The sequence below is a fragment of the Symphodus melops genome, assembly GCF_947650265.1.
Source record: "Symphodus melops genome assembly, chromosome: 9".
NCBI lineage: Eukaryota > Metazoa > Chordata > Actinopteri > Labriformes > Labridae > Symphodus > Symphodus melops.
This window is the reverse complement of record NC_136699.1, coordinates 14,863,652-14,890,698: the sequence shown is the minus strand read 5'-3', so window position 1 is coordinate 14,890,698 and position 27,047 is coordinate 14,863,652. Positions and strand designations below refer to the sequence as shown.

The following is a 27,047-nucleotide window of genomic DNA, read 5'->3' as shown; positions in this document are numbered from 1 at the left end:
TTCCTGAGTCTTTTAATACCATCATTAGGAGAGCTCTCCTGCTTGCTGCTACCGCTGCTGGCCAAGAAACACAAGGAAAGAGAAGAGCGTGGGGTGGAGATAGTAAGAGAAATGCGTGCTCAGGTTTTGGTCATGTCGAGAGGTAAGGAACAGTCCGTGGGACCATAGCTTTTCTCTACCGTCCACCTAATGTAGGTGTGTTCATGAGTGTTGGAGCACATAGTTCAAACTCTGGCAAAGGTGTGCAGTGTGTTTATTTGTTTTTTTTGGCGTGAAGGTTTTACATCACAGCTTAGGTAAGACATGTCTTGTCTTCCAGGTGTGCATCTACATAAATTTAGGGACTAAACTTAATATCAAAGACATGAAATCACTTTTTACCCAGCTACTGTAGAACTTATTTCTGGTCTGTGTACACTCTCTCCACACCTGTGCAACCCTCTGTTCCCACGGAAACCTGAGAAGCCCTACCATTTGTCAGACTCACTGATTATTTTTGCAGTTTTTGCACATCTGGAAGTCCAGAAAGCTCACACTAAGAGGTGGACATCAGGATGTGCGGCTTGACAACAAGAGCACACTTTTAAGTGAATGTGTGTGACAAGTTAATGCCACATGTTTAACTCATTCTGAAGTTCCCTTTTACAGAAATGACAAAAGAGCAGCATTATCCACAAACCATGAACAAAAAAAAGAAAACAACGTAAAATTTTATAAACAATTGATCAATGGTGCTTTTTTATCAATCCATTTAAATCAAATGAAACCTTCTCTAAATAAGGGGGGGGGGGGGCTTGCTTATTTCAAAGCTATTTTGTCTAACTGATTTTGGGGGTTAACGTGTGAAGGATATTTTAGGAGTGCAAGCCATGTTCTGAACGTGTAAAAATCAATTACTAAAGAAAAGCACTACAAGAGACTGCAGACATACAGAGATTGCCACTAAGCATCAGCCTGCAGACTACAGTGGTTTAAGCGATTGCTTCAGCCACTAATTAAATGCAAAGCACAACAGTATAAATTATCTTAACTTTTAGGACACAGAGCGGAAGCACTCAAAGTTTTTTTTTTTCTTAAATCAAGAGTGCAGGAACAAACTCCTCAACCAATAAAAAAAATGAGAAATACTTTATTAAATGCTTGAATTAAATGACAAGAATTCCAAAACTTTCATTGTGGAAGTAAATACATCTCTGACTGTTTTTCAGCAGCATAGCAGCAGGCTGAACGTTGCACCCACAGTGTACAGTGTGACAGTCCTTGATCCACTACTTCAGTCAGTTACAGTGACAGAATTATTTTTTATTTCATTTTGACTTTTTAAAGCTTCGTCTCCCTTCACTATATCTATGGCTTTTAGGAAGAAGGAAAGCAGGAGCTCTGCTGACACACCACATTCCACATAAGTTCTCCAAAGACACACACATGAATACACCTAACCTCACACCCACATGTGCACAAAAATCAGGCCAACGCAGCAAACAGCCTTCACATCTCCAAGCAAATACTGTAGGTGAGGCTGGAGAAAAGACCACAAGTAGAGCCTGAGGTTAGGAAACGCACACACACACACACGTACTGTATGCATTCACATAGATAGGAGTGAAGTTTGGGATTCTTAGGATTCAGTGATGAGTTGCCAGAAAAAATACAATGAAAGAAATTAAGCACCTCCACATTATATATATATATATATTTTGTTATTTCTATTAGGTCAGGTTTCTCTCTCGTTATGTTGTTGTCTTTGCATTGTATCAGTTTGTGTAAATTGTACTTACATCTATTTTTAAAACTTGGTCAGCAAACAATAGAATAAAATGTAAAACATAACCACAGATGATCTATAGATACATTTAAAGAAAGTGGTCTAAAAAGGCTTATACATATTGAATATATATGATCCTTGTCTGGTGAAGACAAAACCTACATCTTAATAAAACTGATTATACTATGTTCTGTAATGAAATGGAAGAAAGTTAAATGAAAGTCTATTAGCAGAGTAGACATGTTTCATGTTATACAATGAAGATCACTGGTATTAAAAAGATAGCTCCATTATACATAAAAGGGAAGGGACAACTTCACAGCCACACGGAAACATTAAACCCTAATGCATACGCCAAAACAAAAAAAAAGATTTTCCCAGACAGTGGAAACCTACACACACACACACACACACACACGGTCTCAGCTGCAGTTTTTATTTCATTGCACTGCGCGGGTGTAGGACTGAAATCACATGGACACACTACCACACAGCAGCACATACACCGTCCTCAAACTGTGCAGTGTGCTGCCTTCTCAACCATCCAGAGAAGCAACCAGCTGATCACAGCTTCTGTTCAAAGAAATTCAATTCCCTCCAAAGGTCATGTGCCCATTCAAAGATTGTCTTCCTTTCCCCATGCTCTCTCACCCTCTTATTTATTCTGGTCATTTGTAATTTCTTGATTTTCTTGATTCTCCCTCTTCTGTCTGTTTTCTATTTTTTTTTTTCCTTTTTGGTTTGAACCCTATCTGCCCCTGTATTCTCCTTCCTCTGTTCACACACCCTGGATCACAGCCAGCAGGAGGTTTGTTGGGGCTGTGAATGGAAACACTGGGCACAGAGAGCTTTATCAAGGATTCTGGGTCAGTGAGGAAGTGGGCACAGCAGGACAGGCCTGGCCTACGTGGCTCTGCTGGGTTTCAAGAAGTAGAAGATAGAGGCGGATCCGACAGAGCTTCGCTGCAGTGTTTGACATGCTTGAGGAGGTTGTAAGAATTGATTAGTTATGACATGAGATATTTGCTGGGTGGGTTTGGGTGGGAGGGGGGATTTAATATAAGTGGACAGAGATTAATAAAAGGGTGTTTCCTTTTTTCATCCATCAGGGGTGCTTTGCAGGACTGATCCTGATATTTTTAAGATATTCAGTTACAACCTTGTTTGTTACTCAAACATGTACACATTCAGGTAATTGAATAAGTAACGTTATTCAAGCAGAATTTTAAAAAAAAACTACATGATTTTAAAGAAAGGTTTCAAGCCGGTCTTAAAGCAACACACACAGGTCTGTGTGAGAAGGGACAGCTTCTTCTTTTTTTTGTGACTGCTTTGATCTTTCCTTGTGTCTGTAGAGGGCCTGAAGAAATCCCTTTGTAATGCCACTCTGATGTAAGTGATAGAGGACAAAATCCACAGTCTTTGCAAAAATGGATGAAGTTGATTCAAGGGATGTAAAAGGCTTAAGAAGTGCGAGTTAAAGATACATTTTAAAATGAACTATTTTAATCAAATTTCCTGCCTTGTTAGTGTTATCTTGCTGGGCTGTGGTGGATGGATGCAGTCGTTACAAAAAGTGTTGTCATAATTCAACTTCATTTCAAATTCCATGTGAAACTTCAGCAATCGAAGTTTAAAATAAAACGTCACTTTGCAATTTTGTAACAACAATGTATGACTATTTTTTTGGTTAGGTACAGGTTTTAAAAATAGAGGTAAGTACACAAACACACATATATATGTATATATACATATATATAGACACATATACACACACACATATACACACACACACACACACGTATAGCTGCTCTATAGCACTACTCGTGGTCAAAAACTCTACAGGGTACCTTTAAGAATACATTTCTGAAAGCAATGAGGTCAGAATGAACACACGGTCACGTGAAACAATTTAAAAAATCTGACCAATAAAACATTCAAACAGCTTCTCAACAAAGCTGTGACCAGTATTCTAGAATGACAGCAAGAGGGAGCGCAGTAGCAGTGAGCTGCTGGTATCAGGCTAAGTGGGCATGTCAGGCCTGTGCTGTGCTGGCTCCCTGCCTGCTCTCTCAGCTGCTCGCTCAGTCCCCTGTGTCCTCAACCCTAAACGGATCCAGTCGCTGCTACTCAGCTCCAGTGGTGGGCTGATCTAGCTGACTAATGAACAGTTTTCCTAATGAGCAGAGCTCTGTCTCACAATCTGTACTCATCCTTCGTCCCGGTTTTACTCCATTTTACTTCCCTTTTTGTCTTGCACTTGTACCTTTCACCTTTTCCTCGGGCACTGGCCTCCATCTTTCTGCATCCTCTCAGCTCAGCAGTCCCTGTGCAACGTGTTCACACTGTCTAAATCTCTCTCTCTCTCTCTCTCTCTCTCAGTCTCTCGCCAACAGCCATTCACGAACTGCAATGTCTTTTCCTTTTCCTCTATTCATTGTCAGCTCTATTAAAAGAATCTACAATTCAGGCTCTTTGAGCAACTGTTGTGCAACTAAAATATTTCATGGTGACAGTTTGAACTCAATTCTGTTATATTGTTGACTATCTGCCAGATGCTTGTGTTTATCTATTTTTAGTAAGCACTAAAAGCAAGCTAATAGTTATGAGATTATAAGAAACTACTTTATTTGTTAAATCTCACAACCCACCTCCTGCCTCAGTAAACAACAATGAAAAAAGGACACAGGGATGAAAACATGACTATGTTATTTCTCACAGCAGGCAAAATGTTGCAACCAGCATGGAAGACATTGGAAACTACAGCAAATCAAACGTGCAACCCTTTGAAAGCCTCGTGGCAATAAAGGAACCAGATAAACTCATGATGTGAGAGGCAAGGTCAAGGGTCAAACATCCCTTGTCTTTGCTCTTGTTGCCCTAAACTCCCAGATGTACATCATCTGCTCTTTGGTCTTCCCACATCATTTTCTTCAAACACATAATTACACCAAGCTCACAGAAGTCATAAATAGGTAAGAGCAGAGCACAGGTGACTCAGGCTGTCTACTCACCAGGCCGTCACAGTTGCTGATAGCCACAGAGGCTCCTGGTGTGTCTGTGACGTCACCAACGAACAAGCATTCATCATGCAGTGGCTCAGAGTAACGGGTGCTGTCACTGTCATCGCGCCACTCCATCTTGGCTCCGGGGGCCACCAGCCTGGCGTTGTGGCGCAAGCGCAGGTGGAACTCCCGGCCGAAGATAGTGACGTTGTAGTAAAGCCTCTCCAGAGAGGCTGCTGGTTCTCCTCTTGGTCCTTCCCACTCGTCTTCCCCTTCTCCTACCTCCCTCCTCCGGCGCCTACGGGGCTGCCCCCCTGCCACTTGGCCGGCTGAGACGGCGTGCGACAGAAAGCGGCCCTCTGCATCCACGCTGATCGGCCTCACCAGTCCATACTCCCCCAGGACTTGCTGCAGGGAGTCTGGGAGAGGGGTGGGGGTGGGGGGTAAGGGGAAGATGTTTTTGGTGAGTAAGATATAGGAGTGGAAAAAGAAGAAAGGACATTTTAAGAGGTAGAGGTTGGGGATGATGAGATTTCAAGGGTAATTTATGCAGCATAAACAGTGGAGAAAATGGGGGTACAGGTCAGAGGGAGAGATGGGAAGGTGGGAAAAAATAGGTGGAAGATAAGTGAGAATAAGAAAAATGTAAACGCATGCTTTGGAATTATTTATAACCTTGTTCTGTGTCAAAAGTAACGGAATAAATAAATAAAAGAAAGAATAAAAAAAGAAATAAAAGCAGTAACCCCCCCCCCCCCCCCCCCCACACACACACACACACACAGCCCCACCCATGAACCCAGAGGCGACCCCGGTGCTCGGCATTGCGCGTTTGGAAACGGCAACCTCAGCAGTGCGCGCTGCGCTCCTGACACCTTCTGTGCCCTTCCACCGTCAACAGGAGAGCCAGAGCAAGATCAGGTGATAATTGCGGCTTTCTCACGCTGTTTTGTCACTGTCTGACTGCGTGATCTGAGAAAAACTTATCCGTAGCCCATAACCTCGACATCGAAGGATCGTAAGAAATATATACTGACAGTATTTGACATTCTTTTAAAGCGCTCTTAATTGATAATAATGTATCTTAAATGCACGTTTACTACTACAGGTAGAATAATGACAACACAGGTGCATTTTTTTACAGAGATGATCCCCCCCCTCCCCACACACACACACACACACACACACAAGGCCACTATGCTGCCAATCACAGCACATCAGATGAATGTATAAGGTCTTCACGTGTACAATGTCTTAGTCGTATTATTTATCTGTCACGTGTAACATAAAGTTTGCTTTCTAAAAAGCCCTGCACTCTCTGTTCATATTTCTGTAGCCCCCTTGTCAGAGGAATGATTTGATAATTGTGTGATCAATATGCTGACATCCGACTCCAGCGTCCTGTGACAAATCGATAGATGCGACAGCGGCAGAATCAGATAATGTTTGGCTACTTCCCTGCAAAATCCGACACTAGACCTGCACATCTGATGCCCCTTTACACCCCTGATAACACGCTCCCCCTAAACAGGAGCAGGCAGATCTCAACACAGTGTGCACTGCTGAGAGACCTCCGGAAAGACCCTGCAAACCCCACAGCAGGATGCACAGAAGTTGTAAATGCGTCCCACAGAGTTGTTTGCAAGAACTGCTTAAGCATGCCAAAAATAAAAATAAGAAGCAACGGAAGGTGTTTTGAGCTCGCTCCGCTGAGCTCCAGACTTTCAGAGCGCGCGTGAGCCTTGCTAATAGACCAGAAGATACAGAGAACAACATAAACAGTGACCACGTTTAACTGTCATGTACGTACCAACGCTACTGGCGATGTAAAGGCCGCTTGTGTGCAGCAGAAAGGCCGGTAGAACAATTAGGACAGTAAATCCAGGCGAGAGACCCATGGCAGCTCCGAACTGCGCAGGTGAGAGAGTGGGACTCCGGGCTCCAGTGTGGTGAAGTTCCCCGCCTGGCGCGACCAGCCACGCCACGACAGCAACAGCACAGCAGCCCGCAACTAGACTGCCAAGTGCACCGGGAGAGACGGAGCTCTCCTCCCCTCTCTCTCCCCTCCTCCTCTCTGCTGAGGTCTCTCTCTCTCTCTTTCTCTCTCTCTCTCACTCTCTCTCTCACTCTCACACACACACACACACACACGCGCGCTCCTTCTCTTGTCTATCTTTTTCCCTCAACTCCTCTGTCACATCGTGCGTGTTCCCCTTTTCTTTGACTTAGTGCTCTGACAAGTCCCGGACTCCACTCCACAGACATAACACGGACACACAAACACACGGACCAAGTGCGCCCACACGCGCTCTCTGTGTGTCCGCTGTGTGAGATGAGACACAGAAGATATTTTAGAGAGCTGTCCGTCCTGTGGACTGACTGACCGACTGACTGATGGACAGGGCCTCTGACAACTCACAGGAAATGCAGCTGAATTCACAAGCAAGCTACCTCATCACACCTCCGGAGTGTCGCGCGCCCAAAAGTAATTCTGTCATGGGCGCTTTTCCTTCCATCTACACTACAGTTCAGCGCTCCACTCCGCTGGTCCCTTACAGGCTGCAAACTTTGCAAATCCCATCACATCAGGCATCCTGGCCTGGGCTGGGTGGCAGCAGCGCCTCGTGTGGTTCAATGGAAGAAACGCAGTCGTTTTTGTAAGGCCCAGGGGTCCAATTTACACAGAGGGAAAAAAAGATCAGTCTTTCCACCTCTAACCGACAATGCCCTAATGTAGCACCTTATTTACTCCTCTTGACCATTTTATATAATGGTTGTTATGAGAAGCTTCTGGCAAACAGGATTGATGAAAATGTTCAGATATTTACTATTTTTTTATTACTGTAAACCAGTTTAGTGCTAATTCGAAGTGTGTCATTTGTGTTTTTCACTTTCGTAGTTTTATTTTCAAGGCAACAGAAAGCAATAAATACTGAGAGTAATCTTTAAAATAAGTCCTCAAGCAGAGAAAACCATTGTATTGTGCAAGCCATATTTTTCTGAGGGTGTATTCACACCAGGAAAGTCCTTTGGTCCGCTTTCTTTGGTTCGGACTAAATACACCGTTTCTTTTTTTGGTTTGGTGCGGTTTGTTTTCACATTCCCTTTTCGCAAGAGGCCCAGAATTCATAAACAAAACCACATGTGTGCAAAGATCATTTCAATTATTGGATAAAAAGGTTTAGGGCGGGGGAAAGTGGTAATCGCAAGATGAAAGTAAACAATCATGGTGAACTTGCATGCTGTCCTGGTATTGAACATTTAGCAACAATTTCATCCATTTAGTACAGGTACAAACATATTTCATTGTGTGAAAAGCGCACGGAAAACTCTGCTGCAGCTGCTGTTCTGTGTTATACAAGTAGACTTTGCTACTGTGGCTGAACCTCTCCACAACCTGACCAAAAAGTACTCTCAGTTCCAGTGGTCGACAGAGTGTCAGGAGGCGTTCAAAGGTCTCAAGCAACTGCTGACAACTGCACCAGTCCTGGGGTACCCCCTAGATGAGGGCAACATGATTCTGGACACTGATGCAAGTAACGTTGGCATCGGTGCCGTTCTGTCGCAAGTCCAGCAAGGCATGGAGCGGGTGCTGGCTTATGGTAGTCGTAAACTGTCAAAGACTGAACAGAACTATTGCACCACACGGCGTGAGCTGTTAGCCGTGGTGGATTTCATACCTCTTGGGGCGCCGCTTCACTGTGCGCACCGATCACAGCAGTCTTCACTGGCTGACGAGGATGAAGGAGCCTGAGGGACAGCTTGCAAGGTGGCTCGACAAACTGAGCGAATACGATTTTGAGATCGTCCATCGCCCTGGACAACTGCACGACAATGCTGACAGCCTCTCCAGGCAACCCTGCCGCCAGTCCTGCCCATGTAAGATGCCTGACTCCTCTCCTTCAGCAACCGTCAAGCACCAAGGGGTGCAGTGTGACTTGGACTCTTTCTTCAACCAGGCGAAGCAGAGTCCAGTGGGGGTAGTGAGACACCCTGATTCGACTATGCTGAGTCTAGTGGGGGTAGTTGAAACCCCACAACCAGAAACGGACAAACCTTCAGAGAGAATATATCTGACTAAGACAAATGAGACTGTTTTGTTCTCCGGCTGGTCTGCAGAGGAGCTGCAACAGGCCCAGGAGGCTGACCCAGACATTGCACCTGTTAGAGCATGGCTAGCAACAAATGGAGAGCGCCCTCCATGGACTACAGTCTCAGCTTGCAGTCCCGCCACCAAGACGTACTGGAGCCAGTGGAAGCATCTCTACCTCCGGGATGGAGTCTTAGTCCGAAAGTTCTACTGCCTGGATGATACCCAGTTCTATCCTCAAGTGGTGCTGCCACACACCTTTCAACCTGATATCATGAGGCAAATGCATGAAGGACCAGTTGGGGGACATTTCGGGGTAGAGCGCACGGTGGCACGGTTGCACGGTTGCAGACTCGATACTTCTGGTATCACATGAGAGAGGACGTTGCTCTTTGGTGTCAAACATGTACTAGATGTGCAGCGAAAGCCAGGCCCCACAAGACAGCACAGGCCCCCATGGGAACCGTCAGAGTGAGTGCTCCAATGGAACGTATCGCCTTGGACATCATGGGGCCATTGAACGAGACGGAGCGGAAAAACAGATGTGTTCTTGTAATACAGGATTATTTCACAAAGTGGGTGGAAGCCTTTCCCCTGCCCAATGAACAAGCAGTGACAGTGGCTGAAGTGCTGGTGTCAGAGTGGGTGTGTCGTTACGGTGCACCACAAACAGTGCACAGTGACCAAAGTCGAAACTTCGAGTCTGAAGTGTTCCAGAAAATGTGCTCACTGTTTGGAATTGTGAAAACGCACACCACGCCTTTTCGACTACAATCAGATGGACAGGTAGAAAGATTTAACTCCACCCTGCAGAAGATTTTGGCCAAAACAGCTGAGCGCTGTCACTGGGATTGGGACCTGATGATCCCCTACGCTGTCATGGCTTACAGAGCAACCAGGCACAGTGCTACCAGTTTCACTCCAAACTACATAATGTTTGGCCGTGAAGTCAGTGAACCAGTGGACCTTGTGACAGGTCTGCCTCCGGACCCGGAGACCGCACCTTCTTCCCCTGAGTATGTTCAGCAACTTCGGGAGAGGTTGGAGTTGGCTCATTGGATTGCCAGAGATGCACTGGGAGATTCGGTGCAAAGAGCAAAAAGACAATACGATAAGAACTGCTGCCGCACACAGTATCAGGTTGGAGATGCCGTGTGGTACCTCGTCAAAGGCACGAAAAAAGTGAGGAACAGGGTCAAGAAGTTTCGCCCTTCATATGAAGGCCCATTCTTCGTCCTCGGTCATCTGGATGACCTGGTTTATCGGATCCAGAAAGGCTGAAAGACCAAAGTGAAAGTGGTTCATCATGACCAGTTGAAGCCCTACCGCAGTCGGGAGCCATTGGACAACTCCTGGGCTCTGCAACAAGCAGTCGAGGTGTCTCCAACTTTAGACGTGAGTTCAGTGGATCAGGACCTTGGACTCTCCGGGCTATTCGCAAGCGCCGCCTCAGCGGAAGCTTCGGCCGAGGAATCACCAGAATCTGCTTCGGGAGACACCTCGGATGACGTCTACCTGATCCAGTAGGGGACGCCCCTGCTACAACTGCCCAAACATCTGACTTCTTCCCTTCCCCCACCTCACCTTTAATGGACTTTTCTTCTACTGGTTACCCCACCCCAGTCCTCGTATTCAGCGGCCCAGACGTCGACAGAGACCCCGGGTTTGGTATGGTGAGTGGGTGGCTCACTAGGTTTGTGTTCATGGACAGTTTAACAAGAAAAAAAAACTGTTAAGATGTTGACTGTTATAATACTGTTGTTACTGTTGGAGCTAAAAGAAAAAAAGAGAAGAGTTTCATGTTCTTAAAAAAAAACAAAAAACTTGAGGGTTTAGGGGCATGCATTATCACACATTGATTTATTGTATTTTTCTCTTTATTGAGATGCCTTTTGTTGCATGGTCTCCAGTCACCTACTTGAAGCTTAAGTTAAGTACCGTAAATTCCGGACTATAAGCCGCTACTTTTTTCTCACACTTCGAGCACTGCGGCTTCTACTCCGGTGCGGCTAATGCATGGATTTTTTATGGGGGACAATGAGCTTCTGCCGCAAAAACATTTGACTTCGTCACGTCGGATCTTAATATCAGTCATTTTGCGCTTCATGCACGCACCCTCATGATGGAAAACACACGGAGAAATACATATGATGCAGCTTTCAAGTTAAAGGCGATCGACCTGGCTGTCAAAGAAGCTAACAGAGCTGCTGCACGTTAAGATGACACTGACAGCGACAACAGAGACTGAGGAAGTGAGTAATGAAGTCATTCTGAGGCAGTGAATGGATGGACTTTTTCTTGTGAAATATATTACGGTCATCTTTTTCATCAGCCGTGTTACAGACACCGTCGGCTAGGCTTCGTATTGTAACGGTTCATGTTGTAAAGTCAGTAGTTGATAATGTGTTCATAATTCCGATTATGTGGAGAGTCAGTGAATGCACCAGCGAGAACGTGTTGAGTGGCTGTATGAGAGAACGCTGGGGGAGAGAGTTGGATTGTTACGGCAAGTTATGTGTTGCTCTCTGCTGTAAACGGCGTGGTCACGGCCGACAGTGATCGGGTTAAGTAAAAGTTATTATTTGAACGCTCTCGTCGTCCTTTAACGTCCGTACGGACGCTACAGTATTTGCGGATGTTACCGGTAGCCTACGTCTGTGTAAATAGCTCTTGTTATAGCGTGGACACCTGCGGCTTATAATCAAGTGCGGCTTATATATGTACAAATACATTTATTTACTTATTTTTAGCCGGTGCGGCTTATATCCAGGTGCGCTCAATAGTACGGAATTTACGGTAAATGATGTAAATGCTGTCATCTTGCTCTGCAGGTAAAGGTGTCGCTTTATGGATGGACTGCTACCTGTTGAAATTCCCACAAAGTACTCTTTACACATATGATAGACTTACTGCTAAGGAAGATTGTATAACCTTGATGTTTGATAATGTGTAATGTATCCAGGTGCTGGAGTGTAATTACTTTTAATTTACATCCAGAGTGGGGGTAGTGTTATACAAGTAGCGTATGTCTGTTTGTGAATGGCTGAGTGCGCATGCGTGTGGGTGGTGGCGCGAGAGCGGCGCAAGCACGCGAGTGTGTCTGCTCAGAGGCGTGTGTGAGACATGTATGGTGATGCCGGGGACAGAACTAGGCAGAAAGAGAAATCAGTTTCAAAAAGTGTACCGTTCAAAGCAAGAGAGAGAATAAAGCCCAGCAGCCTCAACACGGCCAGACTTGTCTCATTTTTACCAGTTGCTTTACCACAGAAAGTGAAGGGGGTTAGCCCCGAAGTACGAGGACACTTCGGCCCTGGAGCAGCGTCTCCCCTGTGCGCTCTGACTACGGTCGGAACGCCGAAGCAGGAAAGGTTAACATCTGTTTATAGTGTGTGTGATTTAAAAGTATTGGACAATAAAAGAACAGAGCGATGAAACACTAGTGAAAGTGTCGGAAAGATAGACTGAAGATTACCTCCACGTCTTATATCAAAGAAGTAGGCAATAGAAACAAACAAGAACACTGTGCTGCCAAACTATTTCCCTTAATGCGAGAGGCAACAGGAGCCCGTTATGTCCAAAAAGCCGTACAATTTTTAGAACTGAGGTCTGGTTGCTTTCACACCTCAAACTAACCGTACCAGGGTTTGTTTGGAAGCGAACCGAGACCACCTCTTCGACTGGGTCTCGGTCCGGCTGTTTGGTGCGCACCTGAGTTCGAAGGTTTGAATTCACACCTACTCAAAAGGTCCGCACCAGGGTTTTAGTTCGTTTCAAACGAACCAACCAAGGTAGGTGTGAATACACCTTAGAAAAAGTTTTTTGCTAACCAAATCATCTGTTAGCTGATAAGTTGTTTCATTTTACATCAATGTTTGAAGTGACAAAGAAAGCACGAGCAGGACCAATGAAGAGCGTTAAAATTAGCCTGTCCAACCAGTGAGTCATGATGGTCTGTAGATACAGTATAATGAGCATAATGAGTACCTTGAAAGATTATTGATGTTCTTATTAAGGCTAAAACTAATTTAAAAAGAACTCTCAGTTCAAGTAAATTGAATGTTGTTATGAAGTACTAAAAGTAGCCTGCTGATAGGGCAGAAATATATTCCCTTAAATGTTCTTTGCAACATTACACTTTGGGCTCACAAAGTGAGTTTAAAGACACAAAACCTTCAGACTCAAAGTAATGACTATTAACCATAGCGACTTACAGAGTAAAACTAGATGTACGTAAGTCTAGTCTTATTATATAGATTTATACTGTTTTAACAGCTAAGTGCATTTGAACAGCATCCTCTCCACTTTTGTTGTTGTACTGTTGTCGTTTGTAAATAATACTCCGTTTCTGAATCAATCAAAAAGTAACCCACCAACAACTACATTATTGAAAAAATCGTCAGTTGCAGCCCTATATATCAAACTCCAAAGTTCAAACATTCAGAGTCAAGATATTCACGTTTCTTTGTATAATACTGTATTATGGTAATTCTCCTTAGTGTGCTACAGTGTCCTATAATGCAATAGTCAGGACTTCCTTGCCAGGAACATAATGCGAATGAAGTCATTAGAAAGTAAATCTTTCAATGTTAATTTAATTTTTTCAACCTACAAAAGTCAAGTAAACTTTATTTATATAGCACATTTAGAACAGCCAAGGCGATCAAAGTCATTTTAATCATTTTAACAATAAGTTAAAATGTTAAACAAAAGTAAAAGTTGTAGTGGACACTGCTATAAATAAATTTTAAAAAAAGCCAGCTAAAATAAATGTGTTTTTAAAAATGACTTAAACTGTTCAGTTGTGGCAGCAGATCTCATGTTAAAAGGTAGTTTATTCCAAAGTGTTGGAGCTGCAACAGAAAAGTCTTGATCACCCGGAGTTATAAGCTTAGTTTTAGGCTCGTCCAGGAGCAGCTTCTTGGAGGACCTTAATGCTCGGATGGAGCATGAACATGAAGAAGTTCACTTGTGAGCTGTTGAGCCATTTAGTGATTTAAAAGCCAGAAGTCGAATTTTAAAACCAATCCTGTAGCGAACAGGAAGCCAGTGGAGAGAACGGAGCACAGGGGTTATGCGGTCCCTCCCAATGTCCATTAGCGAGCGAGCAGCCGCGGTTTGGATAAGCTGCAGGCGTTGGATGACTGGTCTAAGCCCACATATAGTGAGTTGCATTAGTCCAGGCGAGATGTTATGATTGCATGCATTACTGTTTCTAGATCATTTGCAGGGAGATATGATTTTAGTTTGGCTGAGCTCGTAAAAAAAGTCCTTTTGCCAAAATAAAAAACGTGATCAAAGTGCACACCAAGACTCTTTAAAGATTTTTTCACATTAACAGCAAGAGGACCAAACGGTTCTGCTGCAGCAGGTTCTCCAAACACAATGACCTCTGTCTTATTTGGATTGTAGATCTGTACATCACCAGCAAATAAGTAAAAAGATATATCGTATTTTGCAAAAATTGATCTCAGTGGCAGCATATATAATGAGAATAGGATTGGGCCTAAAACAGACCCTTGTGGGACACACGTAAATTTGGCTGTCTCAGATGAATAGTTCCTTAGGTGGACAGAGAAGGTCCTATCTGACAGCAATGATTGAAACTGCTTGAGTGCTGTGTTTTTTATACACAACTGTCTAATCAATTTATAAGAATTGTTTGGTCAATGGTGTACAAAGCAGCTGATAAGTCTAAAAGTACTGAAATCTACAGTTAAAATCAGATCATTAAAAATTCTTTAAAGAGCAGTTTCAGTGCTATGGCAGGGTTTAAAACCAGACTACAACTTTTCATGCAAGTAATGTGTAGTTTGACGGAGCTATGTCAGCATGGCCTTTTTTAGGATTTTTGACAGAAAAGGGTTTTTTTTTTTTAATGGGCCTAGAATTAGAGAAAATGGAGGGATCGAAATTTGCATTTTTAGCAGAGGTTGCACTGTAGCATGTTTGAAGGAAGCTGGAACACAACCAGAAACAAGACAGGTGTTTATCAATGTATGAATTGATGTGCCTACTGTATCAAATATTTAGTTAAGGAGACCAGATGGGCTCAAGCTGGTCCAAAACAGCTAGGCACATAGGAGGAAACAGAGGGGTTAGGCTCAGTGGGTGTGATGAGGGACTATCTCAGGACTGAGATTTTTTCAACCAAAAAATTAAGAAAAGCATTTCAGAGAGGCAGTTATTTGAAACAATATTTGAAATAAAAAGTTTTTTTGCAGTCTTAACAGCTTGTTGATAGCTCAAAAGGCAAGTTTGCGACATTTCAAATGACATGCAAAGTTTGTCCTGCCGACAGGCCCGTCGGAGAGCGTGAGTAGTTTCATTTAACCATGGTTCAGTAGCTGCTCTGTTACGTTTCGTCTTCAAAGGAGCCACATTATCTACAAGGTTCGAGTAGGTTGAGTTAAAGAAAGTTATATGCTCCTCAGCACTTAAAGCTTGAGCAGGAGCATTCATGATGTGGAGAGCAGAGTCTTTAAACACAGCTGAGAATTGTTCCGGAGTGTTACACGTTTTTGCGCGATGGCGCCGCACGGGGAGGACAATGTTTCTCTCTTGAGCTTGTGGCCGTTACAGAGAACAAAACAGGCAAATGGTCCAATAAACAAGCCTTACAGATTTCGTTTATGACAACACAAACACCATAGGACAGCACAAGGTTTAATGTGTGCCCATTTTCATGTGTGGGACCCGTCACTGACTGTGCAAAGTTAAAGGAGTTGAGTAAATTTATTAAGTCTTTACCCATCGAATTATTTTCAGTAAAAGGCATGGTAGGAAATTTTCTCCAGATACACTTTATACGATTTTGGTTGAAATTGTCTGTAGGTCCTGACAGTAATTAATAATTCATGTGATCTGAAAAAGAAACAATAAAAAAGTCGTCATCGGGGTCACCGGTGGCGCAGCGGCAGAGCGCGCGATCCCACGTATTGAGGCTCAGTCCTCGCGCGCGGGCGGCCCGGGTTCGCGTCCGGCCTGTGGCCCATCTCCCGCATGTCTCTCCCCACTCTGTCCCCCTTTCCGACTCTATCCACTTTCCTCCCTCTATAATAAAGGCATAGCAAAAAAAAAAAAAAAAAATCTTATAAAAGTCGTCATCTGTAGCAGTTGTAAACGCGTAAAAAATTCGACCAATGTCGGCACTCGACCACGTTTTAAATCAACCAATCAAGCCTCTCTTCCCCAAACATGCATGAGCCCACACTCAATGCATGAGTGGAAATCTGCTGGAACATAGGCGGTAGAGTATTTAAGTAAGGGGCGGGACTTTTGAGGGAGCACAGAGGGGGGGAGAGAATACAGAGAACAGAGAGGATGCTAATTTCAAAATCATGCTAGTTTTTGAAAATTACCTACCCTGCCTATAAATAACTAAAACTGAGGGCTCTGTAGTTACAATTACTGTGAATCAGTCCAGTTCCGCTCACTAACAACATGCTCTTCTAACAGGGGTTCCCAGCTTGACTGGTCAACACTGGTTTGTAGTTGCTATGGTATCAATTTCAGTCACTTGACACAATTACTTATTTAAATAGAGCTCAACTCACATGTTAGTTGACATCTTGTCATTGCTTGTATTATCAATAGGAATTAATTGAATGCTGCACAATAAATCATCATCACTCCATCTTTGCCAGCCCTCTTACATGTACCGTAGGTGAGAGCGAGTCAGAGGCAGGGCTAGAAAGAGAAAAATGAGAGTGAAATTTCAGGGGCGTGATGTAGGGGATTTGAACAATGCACACACAGACATCTTATTTGAAATGAATTGGCATATTGAATGGGAAACACGTCAAAATGCACCATACTGTAGCTTAGCTTGTGTTTGTGAAACTGTCCATTCACAGTTTAATGCATACTAATAAAGAATCTGAGCCCCCACACAGAAAGTGTGTGTGCGTACGCGTTGACTGTATAGTGAGAGGTCATCTTTCACCAAGCATTGAGATCACACCTGGCCTCTCACTGCAGAGATATCCACAGGACTGCTGAGAACACACATGAACACTACAGATGCTGCATACACACACCTCCAGTAAAAAGCCACACCCTGTTTGTCTTCAGTCCACGTCGTCACAACAGTTGAAAATGTCACAGTGTTCCCAAGTCCCTGTACCCAGCATGCCTTTTTCTCTCTGTGACCGCAGGACCCCCCCTCCACACATCAACTCTTCTCCCTTACCCCAACCGCCCACCACCTCCTCCTCCCTCCCTCTGTTCCTGGTTGCTTTGCTGTTGCCATGGAGATACCAAGCCCTGCACCTTGAAAAGTGCACTTGGAAGGAGCAGGGGGAGAGACAGACAATAATATCCCTCATCCCAGACAAACAGGCAAACAACAAACTCTTGTGTTTGTCGAGGTTATTTAAGCTAGGCCTGCCAGGGAGGGGGCTTGCGTATTTCTGTGTATGTTTGGGTCTACAGACTTGCGTCTGTGTAGTTGTTGGGAAGGTGGGTGTTCAGACATCAGTTGCCTATGCATGTGCAAACAGATTGTAAGGGAAGAAATACAGCTACATGGTCAGATGGGACACGTGAAGAAAAAAGTGCTGTATGGTTTATATAGATTGTAATTATAAGTCACGTAGCTGTTTGCCTACAGTTTAATAGCCACTGGTGTAAATAACAATCATTGCTCTGGAGTTACATTCAAAACAACTCTTAGAAAACAGTTTGTACAATAGAATGCAACAAGAACAACACAGAACAAAAATAAAACCCACGCATGCAATGACTATTATTCATCTTTTGTAATTACCTCCTGTAACCAACAGAAAAGAAATATCCTCTTCTTTCTAAGGGTGGTTTATGATGAAAAAGAGTTTTCAAATTAAAAAAAACGAGCTGTTTCTTGTTTGCTCACATTTACATTTCATCTAAGTCCTGTATGTGCTGTAGTCTGCCTGCAATTTGATGATGCTGCATGTGTTTTAGTGCTATATAGAGAGAACATATGCTGTATTTTATCCTGCAGGGCCACCATGGCTTGACTCTTCAATGACTCCTGCTGTCCGTGAAGGTCAGACAGCAGGCCACCTTATGTGTGCATGTATTAGCATGCTTTGTAAGTGCAAGGACAGGTGTTCCCAAAGTCTTAGAGAAGGTACATGATGAGGCATCAAAGCCCGGTGACAGCACATCAGGCCACAGCCATGAACCCGACACAGGTGGCTTCTGAAAGTCAATTCAGAGAATTCCACATGGAGAGTAATGTGTGGATAATCATGCTGTGTCTGTGTGTGTGTTAATGCAGACTACAAATACAGTGGAAGTACAAGTTAAAGTAAAAACAAACTCCTTAATCCCAAAAGAAAACAAATACCAGCATGTGAGAGCACAGAAAAGGCACACAAACAATCTGCATGAAAAAAGGAGCTACATTTGATTTCTAATCACTGGAGGTGTCATAACTCTATTCCATGTTATATGCCCTTTAGTGTGTTTTCCAGGTGTCTTGTGCATGTTTAGGCACATCAACTGTATGTGCAAAAATGTAAAGTCCAAGGAAATGCGGCTTCTCTTAACAACTCCTCTTAGCAGTAGCAACAGCCGCATGTAACGCTCGGTCCCTAGACCCCCTGGTTGAAAATAGGTATGTGATATCACAAACCCAAGATGACTGATCCTGTCCCGACTGGGGTTGTAAAACCAAGTGGGAGGACCCAATTGCAGAAATGTGAAAAGATTAATTTAAAAATCTATATCCAAAACGAGGAACAGGGAAAATTCAAATAATCCAACAGGCTACATGAGACACAATATGAACCAATGCATGGACAACAGGGGGAAAAAAACATTGAGGCTAAATAGACAGGGGTAATTAGACACAGGTGAGACTAATGAGACAGGTGAGGACAATCAGGGTAATCAAGACAGGAGGGAAACACAGAGAGGCAGGAAACAAGACAACACTGAAAACCAGAGCTTCAAAATAAAACCGGATACACTGAAGACTGAACTAAGAGACACACATGAGAAAACATGAGGCAACACTAGGGAATAATCAAACAGAACTCAAAACACTGAAATAAAACATAAACTAAACCAAACCATGACAGATCCACGCCCATTGGCTTGTTGTAGCTAGCACAAGCTCCCTTCGGACTGACTGTAGCATTCCTATTATGGTAAATGGGTGGGACATATCTGAGAATAAAGCCAAACGACTGTCCAATAGCAGACTATGGTGGGGACCTTTTCTTTTCTTTTTTTTCTCCTTGTGAACGTACTTTCGTAGACACAGATATATGAACCCCAAAAAGGGCATAATATGTGCCCTTAAACAGCCCTGGGTAGTGGTTGGTGGCTGAGCTACAGTTTAAACATCTCATTTGACTGGTACTGCAGACTTGAATTGATCAAATTTAGTATAATAATTATTTTATGCCACTAGGAATTCTTATGCCGACATCCCTGTACAGTATGTCTCACCCTTCCGCCATCATATTGATCAACATAGACCACAGTAAAAAGGAGCAGAGGAAGAAACAAAGACTGGCGTATTGATTCCTGAGACTGGGAAACAAACAATGAGTTTCCATAGACAAAAAGCAAGAGGGAACATAAACCGGCAATATTTCCTTCTATTATAATGAGTTCATTTTTATGTTACAATAATTAAGAGAAAAAAGGTTTATCGTGGACTCCACTGATGAAATATTTTGGCCAGCAATTTAATGCTTTCACTGGAAGGTTAACTCCATGATTTTGTCAATACTTTTCGTTTTTCATTGGGTGCAGTAATGTGAAATCCCAGGGCGCTTGACCCTCAAGTCAATAGTACCTTTACTTATTCACTTGTGAGGCCAATAAATTGCCGCCCACTGCAGGACCACCTTCAGGTGTGTGTTTACTTCATCACTCACACATACACACACTACCTTTGCAATTGACTGTTTATGCACCATATGTTATCTAAGCTCTCAGTGGGTGCCTGTGGCCTACTTCTCTTGTTGCCCTGAACTGATCTCATTGGCCAGGGTGCCCTTTTCCGATAAGTGATAACTGTGGATCTGGAGCATGGAGACTGCCTTGTTCTTCATTAAAAATATCAACCACGGTGGGAATGAGCTAAAAAGTAGGTTATATTACAGGATGAATAGATACCAGTATGGTTGTTACAGGATAAAAAACACTCTCCACAAAACAGCTGTGTGCGAATAAGCCATCTGAATTCTATTCAATGATCTCCCTCTTGTCCAGCACTAAACTAATATTGCTTTATCTTCTATTCTCCAAAGAAGATTAGATTTTTTTATTACATTATTCGGGATTGCTTCAATTTTAGCCTGGATCTAGCTTGTGCCAAGGGCAATGGACAAGGGGATTTTCCCAGGCTGCCTTCAGTCAAAATGCTTGAATGTTCAAGGAAATCTGACCTGTTATTCCAACAGGGCCTCGTCTCTCAGAGAAACAGCCATGCCAGAAGAGACATATTCTCCCGTCTTTGTGGCACAGCTGCCACTGAATTTAACCCAACCACAGGAAGCTTAAGGTCCTGCCGAGGAATGAGTGTTATTGTTGTACTGTAATTATCGGTGGGAAAGTATGTGCGTGTGTGGGTTGGACTGAAAGAGGAAGAAAAGAAAGTCCAAGTCTATCAAAGTAAATAATGCAAAGATGGAACAAGGTTATTTTTAAAACTCCTGTCACAGGTTCTGATCAGAGGGGGTTGGCACATGGCAGAGAGAAAAAGGATTCCTGTCTACTACAACTCTCAGGGCCAGATCACAGAGATATGCATTGTGCGAGGCACGGCTGCTCCAATAACTACTGAGCGCATCTTAGAAAAAAAACAGTTGGAAGCACCTGGGGAGCGGGGCTGAGGGCCCATATGGGCGACCAAATAAAATAAGATTGAAAAAACGGATTTGAGCAAATGTAGAGCTCACGTCGTTGTTGTTGGGATGTCATAAAAAGCAGCAGTTTTAAGTTCATGTAATAACATTTTAATAAAGGAAAAAGTATGGTCAGTTCCACTTTCTTTTCAGGGAGCTCTGACTGGACAATGATCACTTCCAAGCCTACCTTCAGCTAATATTGATTCAGGCTTCAGCCAAAAGTGACAATGATAAACCCAGCGACTCCATGTCTTCAACTGAAAATGTTTTAACCCACTGCACGCCCAAAAAACGCAAGAACAATGTATCTTACTGCAACCATAGACGGCTGTGGGACCAGGAAGTTTGATCCCTGCTTATTTAGCAACATGAACACTTCTCTTGTCCAAGGTGAAGGCTAAATAGCGTAAAAGTAGCCTCAAGACATTATGCCCCAAACCAAGTCCACAAAAGCTAGCTTAGCATGTGTGTTGCTACTTTGGCTGTTATCTCCAATCAGGGCTGTGCTTACTGAAACTCCCACTTTAACAACGTAGAAACTGCGTACAACGTAGAAAAGATAAGAGTAATAATATCGTCCAAGAAGGTACTTTGGAAGGTGTGATTGAAACTTCATTAAATGTAAAGTGTTTGTTATTTTATTCAAAACTTGCCATGCAGACAAACAAGATAAAGCATGACCATTGTGAATGGCTAAATTCTCGGTCATTTAAACAAAAGTGCACTAAAAGCTTTACAGTGAACACATTTAACCAAGATCATTTCATTACAAGAAAGACGGTGTTGTCACAGCAAATTTTACAAACAAATCTGTGCTGGCAGAGCATAAACATGAATCCTAAAGAATTCCCAATTTTCTCCCGGAATCAAATTAACTTTACATGAGAGTCTGTGTTGTGTGTAAAACCTGCAGGAGTTTGGTGTGTTCCAGGTGGTCTGTGCTCTGAGCAGCGGTTTCATTGGGGTTAGGGGTCTGAGGCCACAGGGTTTAAGGAGAGAGTTACAGGGTGAGGTGGCTGGCTGACAAATAAGGGTATTAGTAAGTGATTAATGTATTGTAAAAACCCATCCAGCACATGTTGTGATTGAGCTGTGGCCATGGAGCTGTGAAAAAAGGCAGATTGTGCAAATGAAAGTTACTAAATGGTAGGTTCACATGTGTCCAATGGAGTGTAGGGATCATAGAAAGCAGTACTGAGAAAATGCCGACTAACCCTCCAACTGCTGAGCAGATTTTGGGTGTCTGCCAATGAAAACTGATCAAAGTAGAGAAATTGTCATATTTTTGTGGAAATAGGTCAACTAGAAAACGATCTGAAATCACTCTTTTTTGAAGAATGCTATAATCCCATGTTAGCATAGTAAGAATAATTACTTTAGTGTGTAAGTGCAGCAATCCAGAACAAACCCATACAGACAATAACATAGGCTTGCTGGAATGTTATATTGCACCTTAAGTCTGACATGAAGACCTACATCTGTCTTTAGTTGCTCTTTAGATGCTATGCCAACAGCTTAAAACAAAGTGGGGTGACTCCTGTCTCCAGCCAGTGGATATTTATTATCTGCCGGTGGGCAAAAATCTTCCAACATGCCCAGACACTCCCCACATGGAAAACATCAAGAGTGATTTTAATCTCTGCAATTAATTATTTTCCCTCATAAGTAATATCAAAATGTGTCATGAGCTTTAACTTTGGTAGAAAATGTAATATTAAAACAGTTGTTTTATTCATTTAAAACATTACTGTACCTCTAGAATATAGGGTTGTTTATTTACAGCTAGTTTAAATGACTGTGGTACATAGTCTGCGGATAACTGATCACATCTAGTACAGAAGTACTAACTAAAGGAGTTCAGGTGTGAATACAAAATAGGACAACAAGCAATTAATGAGGTGGTGAGAAGCACTCAATGTTCCAATCCATATTTGTCTTTGTATAATAAATACTAATCTTTGGATTAATGGAGCGAAATGTAAAATGTGTCATACAATGATTGCTTTAATAATAAAACATAATTACTTCACAGACTAATCCTGACTAAGCTGAAGGCATGTTTTGATCCCATTTTAAAACGGTTTGCCTCTCAAAATATACAGTGAGCGATGTTAAAATACACAAACCTATGAAAGTAAACCAAATGGAAAACCAGCTCAAGAGAGCAAAGACAGGTTACAGTGCATGCAGCTATGTTCCTGGTGTTAACCACACACTTACTGTATCCTGTTCACATTTGGAGGAGATAAAAGTAGAAAAATGATGGCGAAAAAAGTTTTTGACAAGAGAGGTTCTTGACATATTTTGGAAAGAGTTATGAGCTGAATTAAATGTATTTGTATGCTGTGTGTTCAGTCTGAATAATGTTTCTCTAACAGTATTTGCCCAGCTTATGAAAGTGTAATGTTTACATAAAGCAGTACAAATATAACATTTGGAAGGCAGGGCACCAGAGTGCTGTTGTCTTCTAAAATTGTGAGTCACCTTCTAATACTAGTATTTAATGCACACCAACTTCAAGTCAAGTTCCAAACAGCACACACTCAAACATTTAACAGCTGAACAGCAGACCCCTTTTTTCTTTTCATATTTCTTTCCCGCATGTCACTACCCAGTCTCTGACTCTGTCCACTGTCCCTCCAAAGAAGGCCCCAGGGTTAGTCTCCTGCTGTGAGCTGCATATGTGAACAGCCGGATCATCCTCATGAAATTAGCTAGATTTTCAGGAGTGCACATGTGACAACAGCATAAGAAAGATTTTGATGATCTGATTGAATATCCGCAAAATTATTTCCACAACTTCACAATCATGATCAGAGCCTTTCCAAATTAGGGAGATGCTGCATTCACACGAATGGCACAGCAGCATCTCGTCATAAATTATTGAAGCCTCTGGAACAAGGTTCAGGTTTGGCTCCTTCGGAAGCGCAGGTGCTCCATATACAGCAACAGTCCTTGACACAGGTCGCAGGTTTGAGTCCTGGCCACAACAGTTTGATGTATGTCTAGCCCACTTTCACTCTCACTCTTTTTCCCTTCCCTAAAAATTGCACACACACAAAAAGGGACAAGTATGTCAAGGATTCATTGTTAACTATTGTTCTGTCTCTTTGGCGTCACAGAAAGCCAGGCCGTTACCTATTTTGCTGCCAGATCACATTCATAGTTATATTGTCTGCTGTGTGCATAAGTGACATGCATATAGATAGCAAGCAATATACTGGGAGGACCACATGGAGGAGGGCTTGGTGTCTGTCTGTCACCTTATCATGACAAGAATATAAAGACCTCTCTGTGCACCAGAATGTTTTGTGCCAGTCGAAAAGAGCCCATGAATTTTGAAGCAAAGATGTGGCATACTTGTCGTTCTCTGCTTTGGCAGAAAAGGCAGATAGCAGAGACTGATATGATTATGAGCACAATTGCTTTCAGATCAGCTTCAATTCATGTAAATCACTGCCAACAATATTGTCATGGTTTCTGCCCTCCTTGTAGCTTGGCATGCTCCCTTTGTGTGTAAGCACCTGTGTGCAAGTGAGTGTATGCCCTCCACAGCGCAGAAACATTTTATGCACCCCAACACAATTTAATTTGAGTTTAATCTCAGCCTTTCCACTGGGAATCCTACATATAATTAAACTTTATGGAAGTGGCCCGCAGCTCAAGCAGAGAAGCAGACTGTCTCGCACACACACACACTCACACACACACATATATATATACACACAAACAAAGTATGACAAATAATTTGTAGAGATGTATGATCACATTATTATGTAACTTTTGATTTAAAATTCAACGCTCAAAATAAATATTGATAAATCTGAAAACATGGCATTGCATAATTGAAGATACAGCATGAATAACCATGTAAACGTTTCATACGTCTCTCCCATTACATGAAAGTGGGAGGATTTTATTGATTTGATCCCCAGCTTCATTATGTCTCCATGTATATGGGCCAACGCTGTGGATGCAATAACACCAGTTATTAGGAATGAAATATAGAAATTGGTTCTGAATAGATTCCATCCTGTGCAGCTCCTCTCTCTGCATAGCTGCTGAGAGTTACGTGGGGTTTTTATTAGGTTACCGAGACATAACATGGTCATCCGTCTATCTGGTTCGGGCTTAGCGCACTGGATTCTTATTGGAGTTTCCATGGAAAAGGAGTGGTCAAGACACTAATGCCTCAGTAAAACTGGCGTCACCTTAGAGACAGAGCCGGGATCAGAAGTTGTGTAACCTGCAGATATACATGTTGCGACACATGCCGAACACATGGGAGAAGTGATGCGTCTACATGTTTTCATGCATCATACATGTATGCAAACACGTCCTGGGAACCTGATGTGTGTTCTGCACCTTAGGGAGAGACCAGAGGCATTTTTTTTTGATGCATCTCTCTGTATTTCCCTCCTATGTGGAACAAAGGCCTACTCCTCTGAGACCTCCTGCATCTCGCTCTCCTCCCCGCCTCTGACCTAGTTTACCTGATTGATTTCCACCCAGCTGGCCACTTGTATAACACTGAACGATCCTAAGGTGTGTGTGTCTGCGTGTAGAAAGAACAAAAGGTCAAATAAGATTTTTCTCCTCTACTTGATCAGAGAAATGTATAAAACAAACATAAGCAGAAACTCATGCAACTACTAGTTTCTGTTTCACTTTTTTTTCTGTCTTTTTCAGCTCTGTTTCTTCAACCCTCTCTAACATACTTACGTAGTGTAACCCGAACAGCAACACTGATGAGGTTTGACAGCCGACAATGCAATACAACAACATCTTGTGCAGTCGTCACTTTTCTAAATTGATGTAGTGAATTCAACAGGTTTTTTTAGGCAAGTCCATTTCCCAAGCAGCAGGACTCTTTTCTTCTCTTCTAGTGACCTCAGCACAGTCCATCTGGGTCCCACACACACACACACACAATAACGGAGCGTACTGCCAGTACTGCTCCTCACACCCCCTTAATGTCCCTTTGGCCTTCCAAAGTCTGTCTCACACGACTGCATTATTTATTATTCACTTTTTCTGTCTTCCTTGCTGCCTCTCTCTCTCTCTCTCTCTCTCTCTCTCTCTATATATATATATATATATACATATATATATATATATATATTAGAGCCACCTATGACTGACATGCAATCCATAAATAATGACACATTCCCATTAAAAGATAGTCATTTAGTGTTGCTGGTCCAGTCAGAAATAATAAGTCACATGTACGGTTCAACTCCAAGGAAAGCAGACGGTTTTGGCCGTACAGCCTCAACAGAAACAACAACACAAGGGCTGTTCAGACTGTTGTTTATTTAACTGCTGTTTCAGTTCCGGTTCTGGGAATGTCCAATTAGAAGTTTGGCACAATGGCGACATGGGACGATGAGATCTCATTGCAATGGCTGAGCAAAGCTAACAAAAAAACCTGGTGACATATAAAGTGTTTGATAGGCAGAATGCACAAGTCCAACGGTTGCACTATATCAGTGTCTGGTGATGACATGGAGGCTGGATTAAAAGCAGTAGAGACCTTTATCTGGAAGCTGTGAAAGACAAACAAGAAGGGTTATCTGTAGATTTACTGAGCATGATGTTTACATACTGTGGGAGAAACCTGAAACCAGATAGGACAGATGTAGTGAACAATGTGCAATGACCTCATAAATGAGTAGGAGGAGGGATAAATTAAAATAAAATCCCACTTTATTATGACAATTAGTTTTGGTAATTGCTCCCATCAGTTCAAATAACTTTGTACTTGCCAAGTTAATTTCAGAGGTCTGGGAGCATGGCGTCAAATCAAAACCATCCGATGACGCATTAAACACAAACTGTATAAGCATGGCAACATTTGAGCCAGGTATTATACAACAGTCTTTACATGTTTCCAGATATGAACTATTATCGAAGTAAAAGTGACGTGTTTTTGCTGTCAGTGGGGGAGGCAATCAACAGGATCAGGTTAACATCCACACACCTGTACTAAATATTATTACAGGTTGCATTGGTCGACATGCAAGTTTAATCTGACACAGTCAACCATGCTGTAACACAATCCCAAGCTATTAGCAAGGGGCTACAGCCAGTCTATGACTACAGCCCCGGACAGTGAAGGGTGACTGTGTAACTGCTTGGACAAATTTGACCAGCAATGTTGGCAAGCATTGCTGAAATAAGAAGTATGAACAAACTCAGCGCTGACTACTGAATGCTTCTCACTTTAAAAAAACAAACACATTTCAAAGCACTTCAAACCTTGCACAGATGAAGCGAGCACTTGTGTTTGTAGTCTGGGTAACTAAAAAGTCCATTGACAGGAGTGAGGTAATAGTGAGGCT

The 27,047-nt window shown here is 42.7% G+C and overlaps 1 protein-coding gene across 2 annotated transcripts in view; it reads right to left on the bottom strand.

Annotated features, from left to right (window-relative positions):
- The window catches only part of LOC306829490 (A disintegrin and metalloproteinase with thrombospondin motifs 2-like), a 103,779-nt gene extending 96,864 nt beyond the window's left edge, over positions 1-6,915 (bottom strand). For both annotated transcript variants that reach the window (XM_079352536.1, XM_079352537.1), the window contains exons 1-2: positions 6,581-6,915; positions 4,780-5,189 (exon numbers count right to left, since the gene is read on the bottom strand). In XM_079352536.1, the coding sequence (XP_079208662.1) occupies positions 4,780-5,189; positions 6,581-6,668 (498 nt within the window). In that variant the 5' untranslated portion in view covers positions 6,669-6,915. The remainder of the gene's footprint in view (positions 1-4,779; positions 5,190-6,580) is intronic.
- Positions 6,916-27,047: the final 20,132 nt, after the last annotated feature.